Source organism: Choloepus didactylus, chromosome 8 (genome assembly GCF_015220235.1).
Source record: "Choloepus didactylus isolate mChoDid1 chromosome 8, mChoDid1.pri, whole genome shotgun sequence".
NCBI lineage: Eukaryota > Metazoa > Chordata > Mammalia > Pilosa > Megalonychidae > Choloepus > Choloepus didactylus.
Window position 1 is genome coordinate 86,609,160 of NC_051314.1, and position 14,625 is coordinate 86,623,784.

At 47.2% G+C, this 14,625-nt stretch overlaps 1 protein-coding gene across 1 annotated transcript; it reads left to right on the forward strand.

Annotated features, from left to right (window-relative positions):
* Positions 1–4,729: 4,729 nt before the first annotated feature.
* Positions 4,730–11,362, forward strand: RND1 (Rho family GTPase 1). The gene is made up of 5 exons (XM_037846347.1): positions 4,730–4,940; positions 5,676–5,763; positions 8,499–8,608; positions 9,460–9,594; positions 10,327–11,362. Exons 1-5 carry the CDS (start codon positions 4,821–4,823, stop codon positions 10,570–10,572), a joined length of 699 nt encoding a protein of 232 aa, XP_037702275.1. The 5' UTR covers positions 4,730–4,820; the 3' UTR covers positions 10,573–11,362.
* The last annotated feature ends 3,263 nt before the right edge of the window (positions 11,363–14,625 follow it).

Below are 14,625 nucleotides of genomic sequence, written 5' to 3' on the forward strand. Positions count from 1 at the left end.
TGGTTTAGGACCCAGCAGTGAAGCAACCAAGTGATGTTAAGAGAGAAGACACTGGACCTTACCCTGCCAGACTCCTGGGGGACAGCAGATGGCTGAGTTCCTGGGGGCACCTTGCAAGGATCCCTAGGGCAGAGAAGGTACAGAGCTTATGTACCCTCTGGTAAGAGCCAAGTGAATTTGAATTTGCTATTACTCTGAACTCCTTTGTCTATTATCCCCCTGTCCCAGATAGGGAACTTATCACAGTAATCAGAGTAATCAGAGTTAGGAAAAGATAGGGGAGCCCTGAGCGCCTGAGCATGAGCGTTGCTGTAAGGTACATCATCCAGGCTAGTGATTTTTAATATGTTGTTTGGGGTTTGTTCCTTGTACCTCAGGAGGGGAGAGGAGGTGTGAGTTCCACTCCATTGCTCCCATTCTGATTCAATCAGAGTAGTGTTTTGGTATTCTGCATAAGATTTAGTTTGTAAAAGATTTCACTACATATAAAAAACACCGTGGAGATGCAATCAGCAAAATCTAGACTGTGGGAAATGCTGTAGAGCAAACAACCTGATTCCTTCAATAAATAAATTGCAAGGAAAAAAAAAAAAAAGAAGAGGTGGAACTTAAAAAAATAAAAAATACTTAAGAGTCATATCAACCAAATTTAATGAACGGACTTTGTTGGGATTCTGATGTGAATAAATCAACTTTAAAAAAATGTATGACACAATTGGGGAAATTTTAACACTAACTAAATATTTGATGGTAGTAAGGAGTTATTTTTATTTATTTATTCAATTATTTATAGTTGTGATAATATCCTGGTTGTGTTAACAGAGTCCTTTTATTTTAGAGATGAGTCCTGAGTATCTACGGGTGAAATGATATTATGTCTAAATTAAAAAAAATCATCTAGAACAGGGAGTGTAGTGGGGAGAAGTGAGAGGATGGGGGGTAGAGCTGAAGCAAGACTGTGTATTGATAATTGTTGAAGCTGGGTGATGGGAACATGGGTGCTCACTGTATTATTCTTTCTACATTTTTAAACGTTAGAACATTTCCACACAAAAAAATTTTGTAAAACAGTAGACCGTATAAAGAAGATTTGGCATTATAGCCTTATTTTTAAAATAACAGCTTTATCAAGATGTAATTCACATACCACACAATTCACCCATTTAAAGTGTATGATTGTTTTTTTTTTGTATATTAACAGTTGTGCAACCACCACCACAACTGAATGTAGAACATTTGCGTCAACCCCCAAAAAAACCTTGTACCTCTTACGGTCATTCCCCATCTCCCTCTAAGTCCCCCAGGGCCTTGCGACCACTGACCTACTTTCTGTCTGTATGGATTTGCCTGTTCTGGGCAGTTCTTATAAATGGACTCATACAATATGTGGTCTTTTGTGACTGGCTTCTTTTCACTTATCATAATGTTTTCAAGTATAACCTTATTTTAAACTTTCCTGGTCTTGATAGAGAGGCACAATCTTGTAAATTTATTACAATGGCAGCAGATTTTTTTTTTTTTTTTTTTGAGGGACTGGTTCTTTATTTCAAAAAGAAATTTGTCAATTTTCAGTATCAAAACAGTTGCATTATTGGTTTCTCTTTCTCCCAATCTGCCCCCAGGATTTTTAAATAAAGACCACTTGGAAGAGGTTTTTAAAAAGTGTGTGGGACAACGTGGAATATGACTCCTGGGGAGGAATGTAGACCCGGCATCGTGGGACGGAGAACATCTTCTTGACCAAAAGGGGGATGTGAAAGGAAATGAAATAAGCTTCAGTGGCAGAGAGATTCCAAAACGAGCCGAGAGGTCACTCTGGTGGGCACTCTTACGCACACTTTAGACAACCCTTTTTAGGTTCTAAAGAATTGGGGTAGCTGGTGGTGGATACCTGAAACTATCAAACTACAACCCAGAACCCATGAATCTCGAAGACAGTTGTATAAAAATGTAGCTTATGAGGGGTGTCAATGGGATTGGGAAAGCCATAAGGACCACACTCCACTTTGTCTAGTTTATGGATGGATGAGTAGAAAAATAGGGGAAGGAAACAAACAGACAAAGGTACCCAGTGTTCTTTTTTACTTCAATTGCTCTTTTTTCACTCTAATTATTATTCTTGTTATTTTTGTGTGTGTGCTAATGAAGGTGTCAGGGATTGATTTAGGTGATGAATGTACAACTATGTAATGGTACTGTAAACAGTCGAAAGTACGATTTGTTTTGTATGACTGCGTGGTATGTGAATATATCTCAATAAAAAAAAATTTCAAAAAAAAAAAAAAAGTGTGTGGGAATGTGGGGTTGGGGTGGGGTTTAACTGCTAAAAACAAGTCTAAAACCCTTTCTCTAGTTCAAGCCCCTCACTTTACATTAAGGAAACAGGCCCAGAGAGGGAAAGTGACTTATCGGAATCCACACAGCTTGGTTTAAGGGCAGAACTGGTGCTAACATCAGGATCTGTTGATCTTTGGTTCCATCCTCTTTTCATGTTGCCACACTGTCTCCTGACCTAACATACACACTCACATACACACACACACCTTTCCCACCACAATTCACAAACACGTGACTGACAGAATACCTTCGAGAGACACATCTTGAGAATTAGCCCTAGTGGAGGCTGCTGTGTCACAGCCCTGAAATGCAGCCACCCAGGGAAAAATCATTGTCAGTGCCAGAATTTCTATCCTGGAGGAGCTCAGGAATGGCAATCCTGTTAAAAGCTAGAGGAAGCTGTTTGTATATAGCAGGGACAGTTTTTAGTTATATTGAATGTTTATTTAGTGAGGCTGGTGGAGAACATGGGGAGAAGTCTAAAGCCTTTGGAGCTGCCATTGGAAGGAAATCAGTTAAGGGTTAAGAGGATGTATGGCAACGCCACTGATGCTTCCAGAACTGAGTCCAGATGAGTCTGAGGGTGGGGAATGGGAGGGTACAGAAGGAAAAGGTCACGCTGAGGGAAAGGACTCCAGGTTGAGGCAGTCCATAATCTTACAGCTAGCTGTTCCTGGAACTCTCCCAAACCATACTTATTGGCAGCTCAGAGAGGCTGTCAGCCTGCTGGGAAAGGGCAAGAAGACAAGAAATTCTATAGACAGAACATTATCTAAGGTTTGAAGACAAAGCCTGGGGGAAGGTGGGGTGAAGAAACTTCCAGAGAACCTTGAAGAGGAAGGAGGGTAACTAGCCAATGGAAGCACCCAGATAACTCTCTCTCTACCCTGGAGATTCCCTCAGGTGATTCCTGATCCTTGAAAGGGGGTGGGGGTGGGGGACTTAATAGATGGGTAAAGGACAGTGTAGGCCTTGCTCCCAAAGCCCTCAGCCAAGCAGCTTGGACGTAGAAGCCACAGGGTTTGACTGGAGGGATGCTGGCTAGGCTACATTGTCAAAAAAACCTCCATCCTCCCACTGTCTACAGTAGGCATAGGAAATCTCACCTTTAGATGTTGGTCCCTTTGGGTCCAGGAAAAGTATTTAAACATCCTTTATAACAGGGAAAATATCCATGGGTGGGGCAGCAATGACTATGAATTAATGGTAAGGTTAAGATGAAACAAGACCCAGAGCATGCTCCAGAGGCACTGAGCTTGACAAGGCAAAGGAACATAAAGACAAACTCTGAAGGGCTCTCATATTTTATTTTGCCTAAGGTTGGTGTTGCTTCAATTCCTGAACCCCAGGAGGCCTTATATGGATTGTCTAGGTTCCTGGATAATCAGTGGTTTGCTTGAGGTGTGTACACCTCAGGGTTCTGCCTGATAGAGATGCAAGGGCTCTGAAGGGCAATGCTGGTAGCAATTCTGTAGCTCATCTCAACCTTAGGCTGAACCCCAGCTTTCTAATCCCAAGAGTCTCAGGCCCAGTTGTCCAGTCTGGACTTTAATCAGGTGACACACACATTAGTGCGTCAGCATCAGTAAGTGTCAACCTGGAACTGGACTTGTGCCTGATTCATCCAGGAAACTGAACCCAGGCAGCAAAACAAACACCCTTAAGCAGCTATTGCCAGGCATGGGGTGAGAAGCTGCCTGGCCAAACAGACAGTGACTTTGTTTGCTTTGTTCTCTTCCTCTCTCCCATCTCCATTTGTCAGACTCTCTGGCCGTCTCTGGGTCAGGAGCTCTGTGGGTTTTTTCCAGATGATGCTGGAAGGTTTTTTGCGGGGGTGGAGGTGATTCCTGAAAAAGAGACTTGGGCTTCGAAGGGGGTAGGGCAGGAAACGATATTGGGGAGAGGGGGATGAGCCAGAGGTGGGAGCAGGTTTGAATGGGGATTAGATGGAAAAAAGCTTCAGGGATCTTTGGGGCTACCCCACCACCTCCAGGGGTGCCACCTGCCTTTTGTTCAGGCAGGTCCTGCTCTTTTCCTGGGACAGTCCTTACAACTCCAGTTTGACCTCGTTTTCTGCTTCATATCTAGTTTATTGTTTTTGACACTCATTTCTGAACACTCAAGACCATTTAATTTTGCTTCACATCCCCTTCCCCCTCCCTAATACAAGTACAAAACAGCGTGGGAATCCCCTTTCAGGGAAGGCAACGGTTCAGCTTTAAGAGAAAGGGAAGGGAGGAAGAGGGCGCTGACTCAGATTCTCCTACCATTGGCTGTTGGAGGGGATCCCACTCAGGGATTGGCTTTGACAGAGTCCTCCTCCTCTTGTGATTGGCTCAGCCAGGAAGATATAAAGCGGCTGTGTCTGCATCTTTCTCAGTCGGAGGGAAGCAGGGAAACCAGTTAAGTTTATGTGCTGAGGCGCACCTGGCTCAACCCTCTCCTCTCTGGATCTGAGCCCAAGTTCCGCGGAAGCTGCAACTATGAAGGAGAGACGGGCCCCACAGCCAGTTGTGGCCAGATGTAAGCTCGTTCTGGTGGGAGATGTGCAGTGTGGGAAGACAGCAATGTTACAGGTGTTAGCCAAGGACTGCTATCCGGAGGTGAGCTGCCTGCCGGCCCGATGGCCAGCTTTTCTCCTTGCCTCCCTGCCTGGGGACTGAGTGCCCTGCTCAGGGGAGCTGTCTCTCCGCAGCCCACCCGATCCTCTCCCATCCTCAGCTGTTTCCTGGCTGCAAAACTGCTGTACTGCCTTAGCTTCCCTTGAGACCTGTCCCACTTCTGCTGCCCCACTGGCTCCTCCTCACCTCTTCACCCACTGGCCCCAATCAAATTCCCTCCTACCTCCCTTCATCCTCGGAGTCTGCTCTCTGGAGAGGGAACTGGAGGCATCTGAGAGTCTGGGGTTTCTTCTTGACGAAATACCTGTCCTTCCACTCACCCCATTCTCAAAGATTCTGTGAGCATGTCCCCAGGCTGGCCTCTGATGCCCCTTTCTGCTGTTCTTCTGGCCTGAGGGGTTTGAGGGGAGAAGATGAAGAGCTAGAATTAGCTCATGGCTCTAAAATTGGGAGAGGAATCTGTGTATGTGTGTGTGTCTCCCTGACCATCAGGATATGGGGGCTTGTCCCTGGCTATGGATGTGGGGTGTCATTCCCACTTCTTCCTTTGATGGATCAAAGTGCCTGTGCTTCCACATGCCCTTCCCTCCTGCCCCCTGTGTCTCCTGCCACTTTAGGGTCTCCCTAGGGTGAACGACTTCTTGTGTATCCAGAACTAACCTGAGGATTATGGGAGTAGAAGTGCCTAGAGTGTGAACGGTTCCCCTCTTCCCGCAGACATATGTGCCTACTGTGTTTGAGAATTACACAGCCTGCTTGGAGACAGAGGAACAGAGAGTAGAGCTCAGTCTCTGGGACACCTCAGGTAAGACTGACACTGGCCCCAAATGCTCCCTTCTTTCCCAGCTCCACTGGTCTGCTGCAGCTGCTGTCTTTTAGAAAGGGTTTCTTCCTTTCGTGGGGAGAAGGAGTATGGTGCTTACTAGGAAACTGAAGGAAGGGGATCCGAAGATTCCTTGGTTGTTGGGGTGGGGAGGGGGAAAGGAGATGGTTAAGTCAGTAGGATAGTCCAGAGGTGCAGTGGATGAACCCCAGAAGCCACTCACTTCTCTGGGTCCAGCTCCATCCTTCAGGGTGCTGGGATGATGAGGGGAATGACTCATGATACTACTGGGGGGCAGCTGGGGGGGGGGCTTCTTGATTTTCACCCCACTCCCAGCCCCTGCCACCGACTCCCCCCTGCCCCCCACCCTCCCCGTACAGCCTTTACTACCCCAGAGCAAAGCCAAATAAGAGGCAGGAGGCAGTGCTGCTGGAGGCAGTTGTGTTTGGCTCAGGGAGACAGTCTGCTTTGGAGGAAATATTGCTCAGACTCAGTTTTCTCTCCTACATTCCATCTCGGGCTACTGCTGCCCGCCTGCCGCAGCTCAGCTCCTCTCGCCACACCGCTGCGGCTCAGAGATAAAGCGATGCATCATTGGTGTTTTGGAGAGTGGGGAGAAGGCTTAATATAGGGCAGAGACACGCTGGGGATAGTGGCAGGGGGTGGGGTTCTGACGGTTTGCCCTATACTGGGGTGGGGGAAGAAAAAATCCTGCATTTCCAGTATGCAGAGTGATGTTTTTCCAACCTCCTGAGCCTCAAATCCTCAGTGCTAGGATATCTTTTACTTTGATTATGACCCCTCCCACCTCTTTATGAACTGGGCTCAAGACATAATTAAGGACTCAAAGTGAGGAATAGGAGAAAGAAAATAAAATCCATTCCTTCCCCCAAATACATATTCAGGCTGAGTTTAAAGAGGAACTATAAATCACTGAGGGTTTCTTGTTACATGTAATAAATATGCTGTCCTACTCCTTCCAAGAGCTGTTGTTCCCATAATCCAGTTTTGAGGTCTGAAAAGATTTGGGGTAGGGGATGAGTAGAGAGAAAATAAGGAGACTTCCCCTTGCTTCCTCCCTCCCTCCCCAAAGCAAACCAGCTCAACCCCAAATTCCTCAACCAGGGATGCTTTCCTCAGTCGCAGTTCCAGGGCTTGGGAGCAGGGTTCCTGTTGTCCTGGACTGTGCTGTTCTGGCCGGATCGGGCTGGAATGCAGCTTGGCTGCATGATGTATGGTTTTCGTCTGCTCTACGCTGCCCACCTCCCAGTCTTCCCAGAATCTTACTGCAGCTCCTCTCTTTTCACTACCACCGCCCCAAAGCCCCAGCTGCTCCCCCCTACCCCGCCGCCTACCTTCAGAACGCAGCCCTTGAATCCCAATCCAGATAATAAAAAACCAGCAAGAGTGGTCCCTATAATCTATGCCTCACCCCCTTTGCATCCCCATAGGATAAAGGCTATCAGTTATTCTCATATAGACCCCCTCTTTCAAATTAGGTGCCCATAAGAAAGGAGAAGGTGGCAGGGGTATGTTGGATGGGGCCAGGGTCAAAGCAAATATCTGTTCCCGTTATTCACTTGCTAGGGGAAGGGGATTGCTTGGAGCCAAAATGGAGGCCCTCCTCCCCCTCCCCCTTCCCCAGTGCTGCAGTGCTCCTTCTGCTGCGGTGGCTAAGACCCCACCTCAGAAAGGGATGAGGATGGGGGTGAATTGCTGAAGGCAGCTATCCCAACTCTCTTTTACTGTTTTGTTTTTGTTTTTGTTTTTGTTTTTTTTTACAACCAACAACCCCCCTTCCCCCCCAGCTTGGATTCCCCCCAGTTTCCATGGCGATTGCGGTACGGGAGAGGGGCTGCTTGCTATTCTGAGCACGGATTGTCTGGGTTCCAAATCCTCCTTCCCCAGGCTGGAGAAGGGCAGACTCAGCCCCTAACATTCTCCTATATCAGACCACTTGGGTCAGCACTGCCCCACTCCCCTGCCAACCAAGGACCCCTTCTCAAGCCTCTAAATCCCAGTGCTCCTGTCTTTGAGATCACCCCCCACCCCGCCGACTCCCTCCTCTCCCCAAGATGTTAGGGGAGAGGGGCTATGGCTTTCCTTTTGCCCTTTCCAGTATAAGCTGACTCAAGTGAGTGGAGGAATGGGGCACTGAATCCTTGGTACTCCCTGTCTCCTGTCAACCTCCTGTAGTTCTGACCCCATGGCAAAGAAGCAGGGCCGCAGATAGTTATATAATAGGTAGATTTGTTTCCTCTTTGGGGAGATCCTGGAGCAGGAGAAGGGAGCATAGGTTGGGCAGCAGGCAGACTCTAGAAAAGACCTTTAAAAAGACCTTAAACTAGCCCTGGTGTCATTGTAGGGGTCGGGATTGTCTTCCTCTGGGATTCAGAAAATGTAGCAGACCTTAGATTAAGTCCACTGTAGGAACTCAGACAGGGTCAAATTACAGAATACACCACCCCTGCCCCCCTCCCTTTTTTGGGGAGACCTCCTTTCCCTTTGTCAAAACTGAGAAGCTGATATTCTTGACTGCCTTCAGGCTGGGTATCAGGTCCCAAACCTCCATGCTGGAGCACATGCCTCTGGGAAACAGGTGGGGCCAGTTAGCCTAAAGGACCAAGAATGGTATTCCCAGGGCTCCTTGGGCATAGGCTGGTGGGGGTGGGGGAGATGCCATGGCTCACTGTCACCTCTTCCCCTGGCCCCCCCAGGTTCTCCCTACTATGACAATGTCCGCCCACTCTGCTACAGCGACTCAGATGCAGTATTACTATGCTTTGATATCAGCCGTCCTGAGACAGTGGACAGTGCACTCAAGAAGGTAAGGCTGAATAAACTCTACAATCTCTAATTAGAACAAGAAGAAATCAGGGGGACCCCATCATCTTGTTCCCTCTTATGTAACATGAAGAAGCTGAGGTCAGGGAAGGAAGCGATTTGCCGAAGGCCATAACATTAGCTACAGTTCTGGGGCTAGAACCCAGGTCTCTGCCTTCCAGGCCAGTGCCCTTTCCACCATCCTATACTGCTTTGCAGCCCAGCAAGGGAAAAGGGCATTGAAGACTCAGGAAGCAAAAGACTGAGAGCTGGAGAACCTTTTGGTGTTATGGTGTAAGGGTCAGGGATGGGGGATTTTTGGAGACAGTTTCTATGGACCTTGTTCCCAGGCTCCCTGAGACTGGGCAGGCAGGCAGGCTTGAGCTGAACTGCTGGTAGGAGAAGTCTGGGTCTGTGTGGCAAGAACTGCTTGCACTTAGGAGCCCTACGATACCTTGTGGAACTAGCCTAGTTTTCCAGAAGACTCTGGGATTATCTCCTTCCCTTGGGAAGAGACTGGTTGGTTTCCCCCTGACATTCTGGACTTAATGAAATTCTTTGACCGGGGTGAGATGGCACATCCAAATCCCCCATGCTTGGCCGGGCAGGGGGTAGAAATGTCCATGTTCCTGGGCTGTTGACTGTGGGGACTGACTCTTGGGTCAGCACTCCTGTGGCCCCAAAAGTCTCATGGGCAAAAGGATGATGTAATTAGTGCAGTGGTGATGCTGTGACTCAGAGGGAGAACTGGCTAAATGATGTGATGTTGCCAACTGGGCTTCTCCGGGTGTCTGTCAGCCACTGACTCTCCTTCCTTCCTCCTTCCCCTTCCCTCCCACCCTCTTGGTCCTTCAGTGGAAGACGGAAATCCTAGATTATTGTCCCAGCACCCGTGTGTTGCTTATTGGTTGCAAGACAGACCTACGAACAGATCTGAGCACTCTGATGGAGCTTTCCCACCAGAAGCAGGCACCCATCTCCTACGAGCAGGTATGGGTGTGTGTGTGTGTATGTGTATGTGTGTGTGTGTGTGTGTGTGTGTGTGTGTGTTGGGGGTGGGGTGGGTTACAGGCAGAGGCTTGAAATATAGCCCTGCTCAAACTCTTCCACTATGGCAAAAGAGAATTAGCCTTATAGGGGATCATCTATAATTGGCAAACTACTTACTTGGATGGAGGTGGTGGGTACCTGTTTATCTGGATATGTGCTACAGGTTGGCACGTGAGCCATTCCTGTGTGCCAGTGTTTCTCAAATAGTTTTCTGTGGACCATCTGCATTAGAACCACTGGGGGTGTGAGTTAGAATTTCAAATTCCTGGCTCTATTCCCACAGAATCACTCTGGGAGAAAGATATAGGAATCTGCATTTTTGACATGATCCCTGGATAATTTCTTATGCACATGGAAGTGTAAGGATCATTTACTTTAAACCAGTGTTACATTAGAGTCATCCAGGGAGCTCTTAAAAATACTTAATGTTTAGTCTCTACCCACAGAAATTGGTTTCCTTGGTTTGACATCAGTATGTTTTTAAAAGCATTCCAGGTGATCCTAATGTGCAGTCAGGCTTCACCTTCAGGAAAATAATCAGTAGAGGGTTGTGGTGGGAGACTGGCAGTTTGGTACCCTCAGGAGTAGCCCTGGGGAGTGGTAATAACCATAGAGGGCAGTGTCACAGAGCCATTTTGGGCCACAGCACTAACGACTTCACCCCTCCTGCAGGGCTGTGCAATAGCCAAGCAACTGGGTGCGGAAATCTACCTGGAAGGCTCCGCTTTCACCTCAGAAAAGAGTGTGCACAGCATCTTTCGGACGGCATCCATGGTGTGTCTGAACAAGGCCAGCCCCATGCCTCCGAAGAGTCCTGCCCGAAGCCTCTCCAAGCGACTGCTACACCTCCCCAGTCGCTCCGAACTCATCTCTTCTACCTTCAAGAAGGAAAAGGCCAAAAGCTGCTCCATTATGTGAAGTGGACGTTGGACAGGGGAGACAGCCTCCCACTTCCTCCCTTGGGGAGCAGAGGCACGGGGAGAGGGAGGATGAGACAATTTAGGACACTGGACATGGATTTTTCAGACGGCCACGGTGAAGGCGTGGAAGGAGCCAGGAATGGGACGAGGAAGGAGCCAGGCCCGGCATGAGGGCCTGACACTGAGAGAGAACCATCACACCCCAAAGGCAGGCACTAGGTTGTGGAGGGGGCGGCTGCCCCAGTGCTCCAGAGGAGGGACAGGTGTGGGAGTGTGGGGGCACGCTGGCCTCATGGGCTTGGGGGCCTGCAGGAGCCTCACCTTTCGCATCATGCCTCTTCCACATGGCGTTTTCATGCAGGCCAGGGGATGGGAGGGGTCCCTCAGCCCTTCCCTTCCCTCTGAGGAGGCAGCAGAGGAGTGGAGAGTGGGGAAGCCAAGTGTCAGCTCGCTTGGGTGCTTCATAACTGAAATTAGAAGGGCAGGAGCTGATCAGAGCCAATGAGAAGGAAAACTCATCTTTGCATAGCCCAAGCCTCATGGAGAGGTGACATCATACATTCACATGCTTCTCAACTATGTCCCCAGAGTCCAAGGGAGAAGCCTCAGACCCCCTTCTCTTGTGGAGTGTGGGGGTGGTGGTGCTGGAGGGGGCAGGGCTGGGTAGGAGTACCAGACATTTTCTGCCCTTAGGGCAATCCAGCTGGCATTTGTTTTATAGACTCTTGTCTTTGGAATGGGGGGAGGGGGGAGTGTTTCAATCTGTTATATGTTCTGTGTTTAAAGAAGAAAACCTATTTATTAATGAAAAATATAACATATATAAAGAAATTGACTCTGTTTTTCTTGATGTCTTTCTCCGTTTCCTTTGGTCCTACACAATAAGGAAAAATCTGTCCTGGAGCCCTTTCTATGGGTGGCAGAGTGACCTACTATCTGGCTGCCCCCACTATTCCCTAACATCTACAACAAGAAACTCCTTTTCTCCACCATCCCCGGTCCCATCCCCAGCCTCACCCAAGTCCTACTAAACCACGTAAAATCTTAGCCCCAGAGCTTGGGGTTTCTCACCTTCAGAACTATTGATATTTTGGATGGATAATGTTTCATTGTGAGGGCTTGTCCTGTGCATCATAGGATGTTTAACAGTACCCCTGGCCTCTACCCACTAGTTGCCAGTAGCATCCTCCTCCCCCTGGTTGTGACAACCAAAAATATCTTCAGCTATTGCTAAATGTCTCCTGGTTGAGAACCATTGTCCTAGAGAGTCTAGAGGGGAGAGAAAAAGTGCAGTGAAATTATCAGAATATCTAAGCTGCTGCGATCCTAACCCCTGCACAATGTGGACAGACTGAAACCAAGGTTGGGGGGTGGGGTTCCTGGGGTTCTGGTTTCCTCTGAGTTCAAGGAGAGGTGATGTCTTCCACTTTCTTGATCTTCTGATTCCATTCCCTGTTGAGGGCAGTGCAGGGACCTTAACTTTCCTTTTCCTCAGGGACCTATAGCTCTTGTTTTCCAAGTTTCATATTGTAGTGCCAGAAATAAAAATGGTACTACATATCGAAGTTACTAGGTGCTCAGCTCTGAGCTGAGGGCTTTACCTATATTATTGCATTTAACCTCATAAATCTGAGTTAAGATTTGTTAAATGTTTAATACGGGTCAGGGGTTCATACAAATTTTTTGTATGTTATTTATTCCTTGTTGTAACCCTATGAAGTACTACCTACCTCATTTTACAGACAAGGAAACTGAATCTTGGAGAGATTAGTTAATGTGCCCAGGGTCACACAGTAGAAAGTGGTAGAACCTGGATACAAATCCAGGCACTCTGGCTCCAGAACCAGCTCTCTTAACTGCTTTGCTATCCTATTCTGCAATGCAAGTGGTGTTATTTTCCCTATTTTATAAATAAGGAACAGGAAAACCAGAAATGCCATATAACTCGCATAAGATCACACTGTTGGTAGTAACAAAGTCAGGATTCAAACCAGGTTTCAATGTTAACTATAATCCCAAGGGCCCCTTACTGTTAGCCATGTTGTACCTAAAGAGGAGACTTCACCTATGGTCCTTCCCAGGGCAACAGTCCCTCTGTCTCTAACTCCAAAGATGTATTGTGTGAGAGAACCAGCAGAGTAAGATGTCTTATATGCGTTGTGAGACAGGTATGTACAAGTACTAGGGGAACTCTGCCACCACGAACTTGGACAAGCTTGTCACCTTTCTGGGTTTCGATTCCCTCATTTTTATTTATTTATTTAATTTTTAATTTATCCCTCATTTTTAAAGACGGTGAAGAATGGTAGCCTGGAAATAGGAAAAGAGCATGTACTCTGAAGTCAAATAAACCTGGAGTTGAATTTTGGCTCCTTCCTTTTAAGTCTTTAAAGGCATAAATAACCTTGCTTGGCTACAATCTCCTTATTGGTAAATTGGAGATAATACCCATCTCATACGGTTATGAGAACTAAACAACGTAGGTTGAGTGTTCAGCACAGAGTTCGGCATTTACAAGATTCTCAATACATACTAGCTGCAGCTCTCAAAGATTCCAGCCTTCTCCTAAGGTCTGATTCTTAGTTGGGGTTCCATTCTGTGAGTGGAGAGCTCTCTAGTGATCTCTGGGAGAATTGCACCTAGTAGATCTCAGACTTCCTTCCTCTCTTGTCTCTCTTTGGGGTAGAAGTGGGGAGAATGTCAAAGGCTGCAGAGTTCTAACTAACTCCCAAAGTTTATTTAGCCGTTGTGTGTGAAGCTCAGGGCTTCAGAAGTATTTGGGTCTATCTCGAGGCTCTGCTCGAGGAGAATTGGAAGCATATTCAGGGAGAGAAGCCAGACCTACAGCCTGGTACAATTGAGCAAACAAAGCTGATGATGCGAAAACAGGAAGGATGGAGATACAAGATACTTCATGGTATCTAAAAACATCCTAGAAGTGCAAGGACTTGTTTTTTGTTTTGTTTTGTTTTAGGGAAGATTATGAATCCATAAGACCAAAGAGAAACAAATTGATCATACAATGTGGGGTAAAAGAGCTCAGGGGAGAAGAGCAAGGAGAAAGAAGCCTAAATCCCAAGATTCAACAATTGGCCAGATCCCAAAGGGCAAGACAATGAAGAAGCCAGGTCCTATCTGGAATGTTGAGCCTAAGGCAATACCACCCTCCCAGGAGACCACTGGAAACGTGTGGGCTCCTTCTGAGTTGTCACCATAACAGGCCGTTGTTAACAGCAGTTACCTCCTGCGGGGTCTTGCTAAAATGTCCTCCAAAGGGTAGGACTGTACCGCACAAAGAATAATTTATTTATCCTCGTTCTGAAATACTAGGTGACTCCTTCCTGGAACTTAACCCTTAGCTGAAGAGGCGAATAATCTTCTACCTCATTGAATTTTTGTAAAAATGCTTTTCCATAAGCGGTAAAGTATTTGTTGTTGTTATTATATAGTTGTTTCAAAAATTACATATTTTACATTGAGTTCAAAACCACTGATTTGTCATTAGAGTTTGTGTATTTTTTATCATGTAGGAAGTAAATAGTGGAGTTACAATTCAAAAATTATTGACTTCTATTTGTATTCCATTGTGGTCGGAGAATGTGCTTTGAATATATTAAAAAAATTTTTTTTTTCTTTAATTTATAGAGGCTTGTTTTATGCCCCAGCATATGGTCCATTCTGGGAAAAGATCCATGATCAAGCTGCTGTTAGTTTTTATAAGTATGTGCTATTAGTATCTAAGGAAGTCCTTAAATCCCTCCGCTGTAACGGAGGGGCCATGAGAGTCCTAAGTATAGTTTCTAGGAAGACCAGCATATTCCAGGAGAGACTGCGGCACGCAAGAACTCTTCGCAGGACGTCGGCCCACGGAACATTCTTCCTCCCGCAGACTCAAACATTTTGGCGAACCACATTGTCCAGCATACCCCGCGGCCGGGCCGTCGCTCGCGCCGTGTTTTCTGGGACTGGTAGTTTCCAGGACCTCGTAATGGACCTGCGCCGCCCAGGACCCGGAACTCGCCTTCCCAGCTTGCCGCGCGGCCGGGGGCGC